Below are 17,953 nucleotides of genomic sequence, written 5' to 3'. Positions count from 1 at the left end.
TTCCACGGGGACAGTGCATGTATGTATTCTTTCAAATGAATACAGCACAAACCAGAGAGGGAAATCAGAGTCGGTCTCAACACATTTTCTGATTTCAGCACTGATGGTTGTGTTAACTGACTGTGAAACACTTACAGGAGCAGAAGAGCAGACAGATTGATATGTTGACAACAAGCAGGGCATCAAAGCTATTATGAAATATGTGTTCAGATGATAAAAAACTAAAGCAGAGGACACAGAGGTCTAAGACGGAAAACCACCTTGTATAATGACTGCAAGTGATGTCACGTTCTGTCCCCTGCTGACACGTTAGTGCACTGCTGCTTTTTGCTCTGGGCCAGAAGTTGATTTTGTTTCATATGGTGAGGAGCCACCCATCCAAATTAAAAACTAAGAGCTTTGCTGTGCATATTTACAGGTCTTTGTTTCTATCTTTAGGCATGTGACTGTTTTCCCTCCCAGTTGCTGCTCTCTGAGCTCACACATCGCAGCCAAAGTGATGCATTTATGTCTGGCTTTGTGCTACCCCCCACTGCAGGACGGCTTCATGGTGACCGCTCACTGCAGCTGGTGTCCACCTGGGACTCGGTTGTGCAATTTCAGCCAAGCATGCCCGTGCACAAATCTGTGCTTTACCACTGATGTCACAGTTCACCGGCATCAAACTGGTTATCTGATACCTCAGTTTAATGACTCTTCACACCTGTCTTGTGACTGTTCATTGTTAATTAACCAAGAAGTCATTGTGTCCCCATATACGGGGCAGCAGTAACCTCTCCCCACACAAAATGTCAAGAGACCTAATTCATTTCTCCATTGTGTGCTGCTCTCTGCTGATATTGTTTGCGAGAGTAACATGAGATAGGCCAGCCAGTAGCCATTTATCTTAATGAGAGCCGTTAACTCCAGACCGAGTTTCGGCTGCTGGCGACACGCAGAAACATCACAACAATCCCCATGAACTTCCTCTTATTCTCCTTCCAGCGGATTCGGTTTTTAGGAATGCATTTACCCTCTCATCGAAACCTTAATTAGTTCTAAAAGAGATTAAATTATATGTAATTATCATGATAATATTTTCATTTATTCAAGATAACGGACTGACTTTCATGAGCACAGAATTTGTTGGAGAGAGAGCAATCACCCTCACGGAGTCAAAGTTATCAAGGCGTGAAATCAGGAATCCTGACAGCAACAAAATGTAATCTTTTTCATGCAGAGGGGACAATAGAAGGTGCTGCATACTCTACGTCTCCCTCTCCACTTTAATTAAAAGAGCTCACCGAATCTCTCCGTCTCTCACTCCCCTGCCTTGCTCTTTCTCTGTTAAGTGTGGAGGACCAATTCTATCTCTGCGCACAATCTAGTTATCCCCCTCACACTGAACTTGTCTTAAGCCGTGGCCCTGAATTGTTATCGGGGAATTTTCTTTCCATTGTAAATTTTATTCAGAGGCAATATAACTGAGGAATGTATAGTGATTAGATCTGGCAGGTAAACACACATTGAAAATGAAATTGGGGGGTGTCAATTTTCGCATAAAAGTGTGCTCTTCGAAAATTTTGAGCATAACCATAATGAAGCTGGGGTTGGTTACACTCTACATTCATCAGCACTCTGTGAGAAAAAATGAATTCTTTATGTTCCCTGTGGTATGTTTAAATCATGACTTGAGAGCATGCAATGTTTAACACAAAATGATAACTGTAATAGAGTCTAGACCTGTCTGCATCTCTTTTGTGAATCATCACGGCATTTAAAAACCACATACTGCTTTGTGGCTTTGTGAGCAATTGTGTAAATGGTGATTAAAAGGACATTCAGACAAAAAAACCACCTAGGAGTTAATGGATGAGAGAACGCTTGCAAGAAGTTAGCATTTAGAAACAGGACTGAGGTAAGAATGTGCATGTAAGTGGAACTAGTTTTTAATTACCAGTCCAGTTCATGAATGTGTTGTTAGGCATTTCAAATGCCTCATTATCTGCATACAGTAGGGTTTGTTTTGCATATATGTTTTTACATCTTACAATAGTCTGGCTACAGAAATGTTTTTTTTTCTTTTTGTGTCTTGTTTCCACTCTGGCATTTACAGCACTAGTTTCCTCTTGACATATTCAGTCACTCCCACTCTTCCTCTTTTCCTCTCTCCTCCCCCCTACGTCTCTTCTAGCCTGATGGCAGGTAGGGCATCTCATTATGGTAGTTGTAGTCCGGGCAAACCTTCTGCACCAGGCGGTAGTCCGTACTGTAGAAGGAAATATAGATACAGATGACTTTAAAAGGCTTGGAGCAAATCCAGGACACGTGACTCTGGATCTGCTCCTGAAAGCAGGTCTTGGATGGGTCGTAGTTGCACAACGAAGTGCGCTTGCTTCGATCCACCTTCTCATAGTCCACGCGGCAGTTGAAGATCTTGGAGTCTTTGGGGTAGACCACACTCTGGCGCTCCAGGTCAAACTCCACCGCCTTGACGGGTGGCACCAGGCTGACAGAGATGTTGCCCTGGCCTGTGGAGTTGTGACGAAAGTAGACGCTGAACGTTCCGTTACCGTGATCAACAATCTTGCCAGTGATCAGCAGGTTAAGCCTCACTGTCTTGATATTGGAATAGAAGTCACCCCAGCCAAACATCTTCTTGAATTTGCCGGTCTTAACAATCGGCCTGCGTTTGACCCTGGAACTGGAGGTGTCAGGTTTGAGCAGATCACTACCTAACATCTCCCAGAACTCCTGTTTAGAAAACTCCTGCTTGGAGAAAGGGACTGGGGAGCGATAGGGCAACTCCAGAGAGGTGGCGTTAGCAGCTCTGCTTTTGCTGTGCAGCATCCAGCGGCTCAGAGGTGAGAGAGACGCCTGCCCACTCAGAAGGCCCACCGTCTTGGAGGAGTCATCTGAGGAGCTCTTGGGGCTTGAAGAGTCTTCTTCTTGACCCATTGCCACCTGCATAGAGTAGGTGGTGTTCAAAGAAGAAAATAGAGAAACAAAGCATGATTAGCAAGGTAGAAAGAAACGTGTATGGAAACCAAATTAAAGATTTAATCGATACTTAATTTACCGTTCACAGCTCCAGTGGTATTAACTGTGACATTTTATCAATGTTACATATATATAAAAATAAATGGTCGAAATTTTATAGGGATTGCTGTTATTACATTCTTTTGTTTACCTCAGCTGCAGGAGAAAATACCCCTTTATGTCTAGTTTTCACAGAGCCGACGTAATTCCCTAAGCTCACTGAGCAAGTAGTGGGGCCAGAGGGATCAAAAAACAGATTCTAACAGAAAATCTACACCAAAACTGAATCACATAGAGTGTTTTACTCCTGTGGTCCCGCTCAGTTTAATCAATATTTGTGAGGGTGGACAATGCTCTCCAAAGACTGTAAAACAATAAAGCAAACAATAAAGCACCATTGTTTCAAAATGTTCTCTAAAAGTTGCTCCTCTGACATCATTCCTCTGGTTAGAGGCTGATTTATGCTCTAATAAAAAGTCTGGATGTACTATGCATCTACATTACTAACTTTGTCCACCTGCCATCTCAATTGCAACATCTCATTCTCACTGGAATTACATTAGAAGATCATTCAACCAAAAAAATGTTGTGCCTATATGAAAATGTATTTAAAAAAAAGGGGCATAATCCAAGTGGAATCTATAGTCTCTCTTGTGTTAAAGTGAGCTTTTTGCTTCTTAAGCAGTGCGTTCTGTGTGCAGAGGAAACTGTTATTGCCTCAAAACATTTCGTTGGAGGATCAAAGTGTTTGAGAAAAGGGAGGTGGGCCGACGGGAGGGCCCAAGAATAAAGTGTAATGTCCAATTATAACTTCCAGTGTTTTAATTAAAGAAAAAAAACCTGTATCTGCACACACACAAATCTGTCAAATGTTAACATCAACTGAAGGGAGGGGAGGAGAAAAGAGGGAGATAAGAGAGTGCTGCTGTGCTCAGCAGTAGCTTTGTGAAGTGTTAGAATGTGAAAGCAGAGTAGAGGATAATTATTCAATGGTAATGATCTATTAACAGGTAGCTTCTGTCTAATGTGCTATAGAAATATCCGGTATTGTTTTGTCCTTTGGATTCGGCAGTGGAGAACACACACACACATATCATTTGCGAATTTTGAGTTGTGGTAAAGGCAAACAATAAGTGATGCAAATGTGAATGCTTCACATGTGTGTGTGTGTGTGTGTGTGTGTGTGTGCTCAACCCGGGGAGATTTTACAGTGATGCATAATGCATGCATCCCTGTCTATGCTCTGATCCATCTACTGTCTTGACTGCCAGGGCTTCCTTACATCGGCTTAGTCAGGATTATTAAGTCTGACTCATTTCTATTCCATTTTATGCAGGTTTTTCAAGCTCGCTCACATTTGTTAACTTGCAGAGCAGTCAGTCAGTGATATTGGTTTTCTGTCTGTAAAAACATGTATTTCCTTTCATAACGACATGTATTGCGTTTCAATTGCCAAGAAAAGGGTTCCCACTGCTGTGGTTGTGGTCTGATGTTTGGACTCAGTTGAGAGGACTCCCCTCTTCCCTTAATCTTTCTTCAGTCCTACGGGGGTGTTACAGGCCAGATGCCCCCCGCTCAATTTACCTGTCTGCTGCTGTGCTACACTGCTGCTCACATCCTTTAGCTTCCCCACAGTGACTCTTGAATCAGGTACTTCTGATAGCTTTTTTGAGATGAAAAACATAAACTCATAAATAATGAAAAAAAAAAAGAGCTAAAGACTTATTGATTTTAATCTTTTCAAATGTTTCTTTGTTTTTTCAGAGGGAAAACAAGAGGCCGAACGAGATGACTTTGATGACACACCATTCCCCCATGGCTCCAATTGATGGGCTAGTTTGTGATTGATTTCTCTTCTTCAATGGGCTGATGGCTGCTGGGCACTAAGGGGCGGCACTCCCAGCCTGCCTCCCAGATGGCACTTAGGAGCCCCTGCGGTGTCCGACAAGAAAGACCCTCAGGGTTCTTGAAAATTTGCCACCCTAGATGTCTTTAAAACTACCCCTTGGTTATAAGATCATCTTGGCAGTGTTTTTCTGATGGCGCAAGCATATCTGAAGAAAAACACATTGTATTATGCTTTGTTGTAGTATACACATTAAGCAGTGAATCCGCTTTCCCTCCCTCTTTTGCACAGTGTTCATTATAGAGCCCGAGAGGCTGAGCTGCGTGAGGGGAGATGAAGTGAGGGTTGTGTTATTGTTGAACAGAAGATTTAAGTGTCTGGCACCACTGGAGGTGTCAGATTCAGTACACTGCATCAATGTCAAAGACAAATGTAAGAATGTGCTTAGTATGGTGGTGGAAAAAGCACAAGCTGCAGCACTAAAGCAACAAAGCAGCTATTGTTTTTCCAGGTAAATGGATAGTTTTTCCTGTTATTTGCATGTGTCTGACATAGCCTGGTGAATGATGCATCCTGTCTAATGTGTGATTCAGCACAAAATATTTTCCTCATTAAATATTTCAACAAGCACTACCGTTTCTTTCCTTTTCCAAAAACTGCCTACTGCTACAACTCTCTTGCCTCTCTGCATTTAACTAGGGAAGTATATGAGGTGTAGCATCTAACTATGAGCACTCTTCCAACTTGTTATTCTGCTTTGTAAGCAAATTGAAATGGTGGAGAATAACCTCAAAGTTTACTTTTGTATTCAAATGGCAGAAGATTAATGCGCTTCTCCGCTTTCCTGTCATATCTTGACATTTTGGAAAGCATACCCCCAACAGAGCCCATTCCTAGAAGTTTATTTTGTTTCGTGATGCTTAGCAAGATGTATCCCAGCTGTAAGTACTGTAGGAAAAGTGTGGGCAACGGGCAGTCGGTTCTTGGTGAGGGGGCGGAGGTTCAGGGTGATTTTGTCATTTGTCATGTGCGCTAAGTGAGTCAGTGAAACGGCTGGAGAACATGGGAGGTGGCTGCGGGCTCTGTCGCTGTGGTAATTGTGAGTCATTCAGGCTCAGTGAGCACAGGCCCCAGGCCTCTCTCCCAGCAGGAAGTAAAGGGAAGGGAACGATCCTCACAAGCCTGCCTTCTCCACAGGCAATAATCAGCCTGTTGCAGTGACAGGTACACCGTTTTAACCCCTTTCCCCTGGTGATACGGTGATAGAAACACACTGTTACTCCGATAAAGACCAAAGATATGAAGGGGTATTAACTAAAATCTGTGTCAGTCTTACAGTCTTACAAAACTAAAGGACTGGTGGTGACAAATCAGTGTGTTAAAGACCCATCCAACTGAGACTGCACACTATTTCTGAAATTCTGTGGATCACACAATTAAAGTATTAAAGCAGCTTTTCTAAAACTAGCTTCACAAGTGATAAATGGCCTTTGTCAAAACGAAACCACTCGTTTTTGTGGACTTCCTCTCAGATTTGTGGGGCATTTTTATTTTATAATTTTGGTTTGGGGTGGAGTTTTATTTCTGTACAACTGACAGTTTCTGTTAATTTTCAATTATGGAATATTGCTCTTGCTTTCAGATTGCTTTATGTCTAATGAACTCAGCTTCTACTCCCAGTACAAATACTTACTGGCTTTCAGATCATTTTTGTTACTTTCCAGATCAGTCTAACGGAAAAACACGTAATGCTGGATTGTACTTTCAGGACAGCCTGGGCTTTGTTTTCCACATCTATCTAGCTTCATGTTTGTTTAATTTAGTCTTTAATTGAGTTAAATATTGCTTCTATACTCGCCAACCTGCTTGTTGAGTCCTCCAACCAATCACCACAGCATATTTTGATTTATTGTGGGGTTTTTTTATCCTAACTTAAGCCCAGAAACACCTACTGACCAAGTGACTGATGATAAAAAAGATGATGGTGATCAAAGTAGAGTATTTAGCAGCTCAGGAGCCTGGTGTAAATTAAACAAGAAGTCAGAGCTACAAGCAGAGTGAATACGAATAGTTCAATTAATAAAGAAATAGCTACATTTTGAGAAACCATGTATTTTGTCCTCTTCTCCTCACATGAAAATAGAATCTTGAGTAAATAAAATGAATAACCTGACAGTGAAAATGTGTCAGTTGAGTCACCTGATAATACTTAAAACATTTGCTTGTCCAGGTGAGCTGAGAAGTTCAATATGCACTCCACTTCCCTCTGTTGATTTAAAATCTTCACTTCTAAAATGACATAAATTTTTAATTAAAGACCCAAGCAGCAGACTGTCCGTCAGTGCTTCATTCTTTTTTGGCTCCCGTCTCGTCTCACTCTTCTCCGAGTCTTCAGATGTAATATGCTCACCACAGGAGACTTCTCCGTTACATGATTAAAGTCTGAAAATGGCTGTGCCCTTATAACTAATTATTCTTCTGGTGAGTGTACATCCAAGAAGAGGTGAGGGAGAGAAAGTTAATTTCACAAGAAACAAGCTGTTTGACTCTCAATGAATAATTTACTTCGGCTTCTTGGGGGTCACCAGAGCTTAAGGCCTGCAGTAGGTGGCAAAGTCAGTACACAGAATCTTTTTACTTTTTATCTTTAAGCTATTTTCCCAATCTATCCTGTCTTTCAGCATCCTCAACCCTTTTACCTGGCTCATTTTGGACAGGTTCAGTAGAGTATGGATCCCTGTGGAACTGAGCTCATTTTGTATGCTGAGAATGGAGCTTCGCTCTGAATTGGCTATCAAATTTTTACATTATATGGTATCGACAAGTTGGCAGTGCGAGGAGGATGGAGAGTGGCAGCAGGGGACACTTTCGCCCCAGTTCTTCCCCCCTGGGAGTGGGGCGCAAAGTGAAGGCTGATGGGACACAGCTGATTAAAGCCACGGCTGCAATATTCACATCTATCTGGTAAAAACTGGAAGAGCTTTACAAGCTCAGGTATAAAAACCCTGTTTAATTCTTTCCCATGAAAGGCTGTAATCCTATATAACACACCAGTCTTTCTGCTAATTTTCCAACAAAATTCATAAACAGCTTTCAGTTTAAACAAGATTTCTTTAAAAAAAGTGACACACAATAACAGTTAATATCAGCACTGGCACACAGATTGTGGTATTTGTGCATTCGTGGCAACAGATTGTTTTGTAAATCCATCTTTTCAGAAACATTTCGTGGTCTGAATGTGTCCACTTCTGAACTGAAATCCATCCCTCGTTGCTTTGAAGATTTGTCTGGCACTGCAGGCTGCATAAAACTACAAACTGTCCAAACGGTTTGTTTTCTTATCACAAACAGCTTGGACACTCAGAAATCTGAAGTACCAACCGCCCCTGCAGGCTTCTCGCTGATTTTGGACTTTCTTGTGCTTTAACCAGTGAATGTGAGGAGGGAAGGGAAATCCGATCACAAATGCTTACTTGGGAGACATTTGACACTCAACCTGACAACAACTGAGAACTGCAGTCCATTTTCAATGAATTTGATGTAATCTGGAAATGTCAGCAGATAAACAAACTCATTGATCTTAAAACAACCTTTGAGTGAAGTGACCTCTAGAAAGACCTCTAGAAAGTACTTTTAGTAACAAAAGAGTGATCTCTCGTTAAGTTGTAAAGAAGCTACTTCCTCCAGAAACAAAACCCTGACATCGATCTTTCTCTTAATCAAGCAGCTACAGTCACCTAAAACTTTATTTCAGCAGTTATGAGACAATTTTGAAGGCACCAAGATGTCTTTTTGTGCTTTAAGGCTGCAAATCTTTCACGAATTAGAAAAGGAAAAGTTTAAAGTGTGAAACCAACACGGTCACTATAAAGTATGACTTGGATAAATGCAAAACTGCTCAAGCTGATTTTTTTTCTGGAGGAATAAAGCTCTCTGATGCTCAACAACAATGCTTTAGAAATCAATGTCTTCTGCAGAAACTTTATACAATACAAATAAAAAAAAAATGTATACAAAATTCTCTCCCTATCCCTATGGCTGTGCATTGCTTTCATTGGAAACCCCTGTAACGACCGTCAGCAGGTCTCCCCTGGACATGAGCAGCACTCTGACCCTGAAAATCATTGTACCATTACTGTCCGGCTGGAGAAGAGCACACTGGATGCCCACTCATGCAGAACTGACTGTTTACAGATTGTCAGAGAATTGAGAATATAAATGGGCTCTTGCTCACTGGTCTTATTCTTGTGTGATATCAAGCAGCTCCAGTCACGCCGTGATGAGGTCAGCATGAGCCTCGGAGCCTACGGCATCAAGGAAGCTTTGGTTTCCCTTTCTTTCTTCCACTGACAACCTGGTGTTCCCCCTTCAATAAACCCACATCCCCTGGTCCCACATCGCCTTTTCTAATATTGCTGAGATGCCAACAATGAAAAGTTCATTCAATATTGACTCTTTCCATAACGGTTTGAATTTTTACAATAAATTTAAACAACTTTTACTTTTGTCAGTTCCAGCAGAAGCTCTGTGAATTTTAAATGTCTGTTGTGGATTTTCCCATCCTTAGTTATTCATCTCTGTGTGAAACTCATCGCATCTTTATCTGGATCCCCAGGGAGTTACACCCACTCATTCCACCCGAGGCTACAAGTCGTTTCTCTTTAAGCTGTGCAGTGTAATCCACCCTTCACAATCCAAACCAACCTACAGATATTCTTTCAGTGAGCGCTCCGTCTCCCCAGCAGTCTCCCAGAGAGCAATGCCACAATAAATATTGCTGGTTTTGAGCCGACAACATATTCTGTCTCAGGACAGCTCCACGCTACACAAAGAAGGGCTGTCAGTGTGTCAGGAAGTGTGCTTTCTCTCTGCCTGTCTTTGTCTCTGCTGTCGGGCTGCTTGGAGCCAGAGGGAGGAGCTAACTGGGTGGTCAGGGGGAAGAGGAGCACCTCTGGGGTCATTCATGCTGTGGTTGTGCATAACTCCAGCTATTTTACTCTGCTGGCAGGTGGTTCAGCCCTGCTCAGCCACTTCCTCCTCATGTTTATATATTGTTTCTGTCAGTGCTTATTGTGCAGATATTTCTTTGAATTAAGCAAAAATAGAAGATAACATCCAAGCAAAATCAGGTTAAAATTTCGTAAAATTTGTGTACATTTTGTATCTGTGCAACAGCTTCTATCAATGTATTTTGAATAGAAAGGCAGAATTATAGATTTGAAGCTGGAGATGACTAAACTACGAACAAACTGAACAATTTGCTTTTTGTAAACTTGGAAAACCACAAGCAAAAGTAAAGCTACTAAGCATTACTCCTTATGGTAAGTCAATTTATCGAGTGATTTAAAGCTCGTTGTGAGATTTGGCAGCTCAAATGGCAAATATCAACCAGTTGGTTAAATACAAAAAAATCCCTTCTTTCCATCCAACTAAGGTGGTCCTCAAACAACGGTCCTAACAACGTAGATATGAAAACAGTACCTACATATCGTATTTCTTTAAAAAAAAAATCATCTCAAATGTTACTCACTCGAACTTTAGTTTGTGTAAAAAATTGTGATTATAAAAAAATTTGAGCTCAACATACATTTATTTTACTGAAACAACAGGGTTGTTTGACAGCTTTTCCCATGCCTTCACCATATTCCTGTGAAATTTCTTGTTTAATCGTTTATAAGCAGTTTCTACTTCAACATACGTATTAGTTCACTGACTTGTGTTAAAGTGGCCTAATCAGACCTGAATATTCGTGTTTGCCCGTCCTAACCCAGGTTGTTAAAAGACTGCATTCAGTTGTTCTTTCCCACGAGGTAATTACACATTGCACTGATAATCTCACCTCACCTTATGATCTTATATATATTATATATATAATTGCAGGTAAGATCCAACATTAATGGTTCAGTACTTCCTCTATGGTAACAGTGACATGACAAATGTTTTGTGTGGGATGTGAGGTACAAAGTGGAAGCTTATGAGCTCTCACAAGCACATTGCAACAGAGGACGGCAGCAGCTCACATTTGTGACTGTGTGCAACGTTAGCAGTATCAGAGTATCAGAGTTTTCTTTTTGGATTTAGATGATATTTCTGCTTATCTGGGGATGTACTCGGAGGGACGACAGGTAGCTGTAGAACATGAATCTGAGGGTTTGCGACAGGTCAAAATGGAGAGGCAAGTCTGGTGCGGTTAGAATTAGAGTCAGACAGCTTCTGCTTTTTAACCCCGCACACAAATCTTTGGCTTTGCACAGCATGTGTTTGTGTATTGTCTCACCACGCTGTCTTGTGTTGTTCCAGGCAAACTGCAGCCAACTTGGATTCAATGCTTTTTCTTGTCTCGGTTGTTGTGCTGTTCGGATTCAAGAGTGCACTATGTGGTGTACATCCCTTCTTTGTTATGCAAGGGCTCGGTGAAGCTTTAAATGTTTGAACATGATTTGTTTTAATTGATGTGCTCTGTTAAATAACTGTCCGTGCTGATGGCAAAGTCAAATTGAAGGTGATGGTAAAGGTGTAGTAAGGAAAGAAATAGCAGCACTGGAAGCTCATTTCTCTGTGTGAATTCCTCAAAGTGTAATCTTTTGTTTATACTGCAAATGCCTTGCATATGCAGAGAAGTATGGCATTTAGTCCTTTGAATATGTATGAATGTCTTCCCAGAAATTCAATCTGCAAATAGTGACAGTCTTTGCTCAGCTACAGGACTGAAATTCAGTTATCAAGCATGATGGCCTGTGTGCATCTATACAGAAAGCAATCAGCCTGAGAATAAAGCCTCTCTGTCTCTAACGGCCACAGGGAGGCTACCTGAGGATCTCTTCCAGAAAATTCTTGTGGGGAAGAGCTTCTGTGAGCTCAGCGAGGGCATGTATGAAGAGGCAAGCTCCTTCATCTGTTCCATCAGAATGATTCCGTCTGGGTGCAACACAGACATGTATGTGGTCCCGTTGATAAGATTGGTCTCATGTTTGCATTTTTATAATAAAACACTGCATGTTGGCATGTTGAAAAAGAGCGAAGCTGCATTTCCAGTAAAGGTGGAGTGAGCTTGAAACAGACAGATAATGGGCAGTCTGCTGGAGCAGTTGAGTTCAATGCCCTGTTCGAGGGTACTTTATGCTTTCATTGCTAGTTGCTCAGATTGTTGAAACAGAGAGGAGCGCATCTCATTGACCTCACCCCCCCTCCCAGATTTCACAGGCTGGTCTGGTGATTCGGATAGTCAACCTTGTCCTGTGCACCGTTCTCACAAAGTGCTGTAGTTGTACTAAATGTTGATAAACAGCTACACTTTAATATACTTGTATGCATGAATGTTTATTCCTGCAAGAAGGAGATTTGATAAACCTCACATAGGTACATCAATATCTGAGAAAGATCTTTAATGTTTCCCTGTTTTAGCCTTTCAACCACACCTGCCTTCACCTCATCTTTTCTCTCATCTTTACACCTGTCTGTACCTGATTATGTGTTGTGTCATTTGTGTCCGTTCATCTTACCTCTATATGTCCTTGCTAAAAATGTAACTTGTAAATGCAAGTTATTTGATGCCGTCGACGAGTTGACAGAACAGCAACAGCTTTGTTTATTGTTTTCAGGAACAAATTCTAATAATTTGACTGCTTCTGAAATGCAACACTTTGCTGCTTTATCCTCTCTTACACACACTATATAGAAAACAAACTGCAAAATGTCAAACTGAACTCTTATGAAACAAACAACTGACCAAGAAACTAATCTAAAAAAAGACTCAGTAGTATGAAAAATAATAAGAAGCGTATTCATTGTGTTGGCTGAGCTTACTGACCTCTATCAAGGACAACAAAATTACACCAAATATCAAACTTTCATCCCAAATATTCCACAGAATATTGTCCTTAGAAAATGTTCTTTTTGAGTGCACTGGCCATTTAGTGCTTTGAACCACTGAACCAGTCAGTTTGACGAACTTCAATTATAAAAAAATTACACAAACGGCTGCCCAAAATAAACAATTTCTCAAGATGTCAATTATACAACTGAGAAGACTTCTATTATTCATAACCCTCCATTCAAATACAGAGAATTAGCATTTGAAACACATCGTTAATCACATAAGCAGCAACCAGAGTGACACCTTGTATTAATAGTCATCAATATGAGTTTCCATTTACGAAAGATTCCTGTACACCAAACCCTCTCTAAGACTTACAGAGCTATTACTACAGAAAAAAAATCCAAATTGAATTTTTAATGTAAAGTGGACGATTAGTAATCTCTGCTCGGTTGCATCATCAAAAGTTATTTAATTTCCTAATTGTTCTCTAATTTATCAATGTCACACAGCTAATGAATTACCCGAGATCTCCTGCTGAGGGATGTCATGTATGTTGGTCATAGATACTTCCTCTGGTTAGGAAGAGAAAAAGCCCACAATTAATTTCATTATCATTAGCCACAGACCCTCCGGGTTACAATAGGCTGTCGTCCTGCAACTAGCAAAAAGCTCCCTGAACCAAGACAAGTGCCCGTTAAGCCTATTCTCCCCACGGTATCCTGTTATACGACAGTTGAAAAGACCGGATTCCCCATTTTTTAAGACAGCTTGTGGTCTCCTCTTTCTAAGAGAACTGAAGAATTTGTTGAAAAGAAAGACATTATTGACTTTGTCAATAATATCTGTATGTATATTTTTCTACAGCTGCTGTCAGTTAAAAATGATTTTGCTTTACTCTGAGCTTTGGGATAAAACTTTACTATGAGAATCACAAGGTCATCCTTGAAAGGATTCCGGCACGAAGAGGCATCGAACAGCTACTCAAACTCACTTGGATGTCTCCCTCACTTATGTTTTTTTTTTTTGTGGGGGGGGGGGTTACTCTGTTCCCTGGCCTCTGTGATGACTGAGCTTCACTTGGCCCAGGGGTTTCCGAACAGAAGGATGTTTTCAAGTTTTCTCATGTGAATCATGAGCTGACTTCTCATTAAAGGCTGCTTTTTAATATGTCTGCAAGCCTACATGAAAGAGGAGTGGGTGATCTAAATTTGATTGTAGATTATGTAATGCTGGAAGTATTTATTAAGACTACAGAAAGTGTTCACTGCTTGTTTTTATCTTTCTGCAGATCTTTAACATGGAAAAATAGGAGCTTTTGTCTTCTGGGTTCCACAGTAACCACTGGGCTATTAACCTACAATAGCCCCATTGGGTGATGTTAAATATGGATAGCATGAGGGGAAAAAAAGGATTAAAAAATATTTGATGTTTTTTTGAGGAGCAAATTTTCAGTAGTTAACATATTATTTTATATAGTTTAAGATTATTACATAGTTTAAACAAATGTTTAAATAAAAAAAAATGATTATTTGAGATATTTAGTACTTTATCAGTGTTTAAGTTGCCTTTTCCCTTTACCTCCCTGCGCATTTATCGATTTATGATACCTTCCTTGCAATTATGTAGGTGACAATTGTACATTTTGTATGCTAACACTTACTAATTTAAGTGATCCAACAATGTAGACTTAACGAACAAAACGGACTGGCGAAGAGCACCGACGGCACCGCGCGTTTTGCTCGCTGTCCGCACGAGTGTCCCTTGGGAATAGTGATGGAGCACCTGCCAAACCTGAGCCAGCCGAGCAGTCAATACTGTTGTCTCAATATTTAGTAGTGAGGACACAAATTGCAGAAACACAATCAACTGCACTAAACAGAACAGAACAATCAGGAATGATTTCTGCATCTCTGCAGGTGGCATAAATGACTCGAAGTTTTCTCCTAAATGGGACACAGACACTTATACAACCTCGTGACGGTGGTACAAGGTTTGACATGGATAATTCTATTGTAATTCGGAGCAAGATGCATGACGACCCGAGCAAGACTTTTTCCACACTCCCACTCTTTTTCTTACCAAGCAAGCGGTTCCGTTGAGGAGGAGCAGGATAAAGCCGCGGTTGGGACGCATCATTCCGGCGCGTAAAACTCACAGCTCCCCCTCCACGGTACAAAAAATATATAATATATAGATAGATATAGATACGAAAAAAAGAACTCCCGTAGATAGGCTTTTTCCTCTTTCAGGAGGACGGTCTTCCTATGGCACCGGAACCCTCTCGGCTTACGCACGGTTCCATATCCAAGACAGGCTGAAATGCTGATTCCACGAACCAAAAAGAAAAAAAGCCCCCAGGAAACCACTTGAAGCGCCCCAGTTCAGTTTGTTCTTTCACCCCAATCCCGTGTTTGAGTCACATTAGTTGTGGTGTGAGAATTCCATATATATGCAGAAGGCTGTTATCATCCATTCAAAAAAAAGAAAGAAAAGAAGAGAAGAGATCCCAGCTCAGAGTGAGATGACTTCAGCGGGAGGTGGGTTGATCATGTCTGGTCACTGATGACAGTGGAGATCCTGGAGGGATGGAGCTGCAGACTCCTGCATAAACTGAGCGATGCTGAGACCGGCAAGAGAGAACAGACGAGTTTCTTTTCTCCCCCTCTCCCTCTCCCTGTGTGTGCCTTATGTATATCCCCTCTTTCTCGATCACTCCCTCCTTTGTCTCAGTCCCTCTCCCCTATCCAACCTCTTCCCCTCTTTTAGATACTTTTCCATTTACTCAATTAATCCAGCATTCAATTAAATAAGAAACAACAGAATAAAACACTATGAAACAATCACCTGCTTTTAATGTTTTTGGTTTTTTTTGTCCTTTTGTAGCACTTTTGCCCCTCTTTTCTATACCAATACCAACATTTCTCACATCAGGTTTTCAACCCAGGACAGCTTATCTCATTAATCTGACAACTCCGTGGGTATTAGTCACCAGCAACCCTGTCATGTTTAATCATCACTGTGCGGATGAAAATGATTGATTGTGGAATACCAGATCTTACATCACAAACTTAGCTGTCAGATTGTACCTGAAGATGTTTAGGCTGAGGTTTGCAGCTCCAAGAATTTGCTCCCAAGTCTGCCTGTCACATACGCTCACATCATACACGTTACACTCAGAATGTTTGTCCTCCCCACAGACCAGCTATCACTGTGGAGCCCTTCTGGAGAGTATTAACACAAATGGTGAGCTCAGATGAACTGCTGACCGTCACCTCAGTGAGGTGTGATTAATAACGACTTTCTTCAATAACAAACAGTTCATTAGGAACAGCTTAATGAACTGCATTGCAAGACATCACTACGCAGGTTGCCTAGCTCCCAACAGCTTCATTTCAGCTTAATTAGACTCAGATGAGTTTTACCCATTCTGTCCTCTATCTGTCCTAATGCTCAGATTTATGTTGCTGCAGCTCTCACCAAAGAAGACCTGGTCTGTAGCCTTCTGTCTGAGGGTCAGAACCTTTTCTTAAGAACCTTTTCTTTCACTCTTGTTTTTTCCTAGTGTTTTCTCTGCATCTGCTAATAATGCATTAGGTGTTATCTAACTGTGGGGCAGTAAAAGGGTTAACTGATCTCTGATCAAGGGTTAATTGGCTCCACAGGCCCTTTACTGACGGACCTGACCCCTGTGGGTGCAGGTTCAGCGCTGCAGGTTCACAAAAGTGGATGAGGCTATTTTGATCTACGGAGAAAAAGAATTTGGATGCCAGAAATACTTACAGACTGCTGTCTATCTTGCCTGTGCACGCACACCTACAAAATCCAAGCACGTTCACATTTGGATGCAGGAGGTGTTGATGGAAGTTGGGAATGGACTTGGAAGATTGCTTAATGTCTTTCCATCTTTCTTTTTTATGAGATCGTTTCAAATGTTAAACATGCCTCTGTATATTTTGAGCCAGCCTCTTCCTTTCGCTAAAGTATCAGCTAGATCTTTGGGAGCGGAAACAGCAACCTATAAAGGGATATCCGCTCCCAGTCCCACAATCTGAAGAAGCAGCAACCGTAATAAAGCTCCTTTTAAAGCGGGGCACGTTCATTTATACACACACTTTTACTCCTGCACATAATCATGGAGCTATAACTCCGTGAGTATGTTCTCTAGGGAACAGCCAAACAAACGACTGCTATTTTTTACTCACTTAAAATAAAAAACATTGTGGATGCTATGATACCCATCATCCGACACTCAGGACCGACTTATCTTAATGTTGTTTCACAGACGACTCACATCAGCATGACAAATAGGAATGTGCGCTTGTATATTTCCTTTTTATTCTGCTCTCCTGCCAAACCACAACAATTGAGCTCAATCATTTCATTGCTTGACACGTAATCCCATTTCACAGTATAATTCAGTTTGAATGAGGAGCTGCAGGCAACAGACAGCTTGGTAAAATGGCACAGAGTTGGGCAGCAGTTTATAGATGAGTGTTGGCTGACCTCTAGTGTCTAAAATCTCTCCTACACCCCCCATGATGAAGGCAAAGGTTTGTAGTGACATCTGTCATTGGGTTAAGGTCAGTTAAAGAACAAGTTCACTAACACAATCTTATGTGTGGTAATGTGCACATATGTTGGACAAAACTGTGAACATATTTTGAGAAACTGATCTTTGAAGCCTCCTATCAACCTACAAACAAGGAAATGTAGATAGATAGATAGATAGATAGATAGATAGATAGATAGATAGATAGATAGATAGATAGATAGATAGATAGATAGATACTTTATTGATCCCGAAGGAACTTCAAGCATCCAGTAGCATAATAAAACAGTAAACATGTTTATACAATAGTAAACACTTTAAAAACAATCTAAGAATTTAAAAAACTGTTTAAGAATATAAAATATAAAAATATAAAGTGACCAGTGAAATTCAGAAGTGCCAACACTGAGAGCTGTTGTACAGCCTGATGGCCAGAGGAACAAAAGAGTTTTTCAGTGTGTTGGTGGAGCAGGACTGAGACAGCAGTCTGCCACTGAACACACTCCTCTGTCTGATGAAGGTGTTGTGCAGAGGGTGATGGGCGTTGTCCAGTATGGACAGCAGTTTGTCCAGGGTCCTTCTCTCTGCCACTGTCACTAGAGAGTCCAGCTCTGTGCCCACCACTGAGCCAGCTCTCCTCACCAGTCTGTCCAGTCGGGCAGAGTCCCTCTTCTTGCTGCTACCTCCCCAGCAAACCACAGCGTAGAAGAGGACGCTGGCC

General features: G+C 41.2%; 1 protein-coding gene across 1 annotated transcript; it reads right to left on the bottom strand.

Moving 5' to 3' along the window:
- Window positions 1-1,525: 1,525 nt before the first annotated feature.
- Window positions 1,526-15,308, bottom strand: LOC142371953 (neurexophilin-1). The gene is made up of 2 exons (XM_075454666.1): window positions 14,763-15,308; window positions 1,526-2,943 (listed from the first exon to the last, which is right to left on the bottom strand). Exons 1-2 carry the CDS (start codon window positions 14,817-14,819, stop codon window positions 2,170-2,172), a joined length of 831 nt encoding a protein of 276 aa, XP_075310781.1. The 5' UTR covers window positions 14,820-15,308; the 3' UTR covers window positions 1,526-2,169.
- Window positions 15,309-17,953: the final 2,645 nt, after the last annotated feature.

This window comes from Odontesthes bonariensis, chromosome 21 (genome assembly GCF_027942865.1).
Source record: "Odontesthes bonariensis isolate fOdoBon6 chromosome 21, fOdoBon6.hap1, whole genome shotgun sequence".
In the NCBI taxonomy this organism is placed as follows: Eukaryota; Metazoa; Chordata; class Actinopteri; order Atheriniformes; family Atherinopsidae; genus Odontesthes; species Odontesthes bonariensis.
Note: the sequence above shows the minus strand (reverse complement) of the source record. Positions and strands in the feature narration are given on the sequence as shown.

Coding starts and splice junctions, on each gene's coding strand:
- LOC142371953 (XM_075454666.1), bottom strand. CDS start 14,819: ATGATGCGTCCCAACCGCGGCTTTATCCTGCTCCTCCTCAACGGAACC. Junction 2,944..14,762: donor TCAACGGAACCGCTTGCTTG/GTAAGAAAAAGA, acceptor TACTCTATGCAG/GTGGCAATGGGTCAAGAAGA.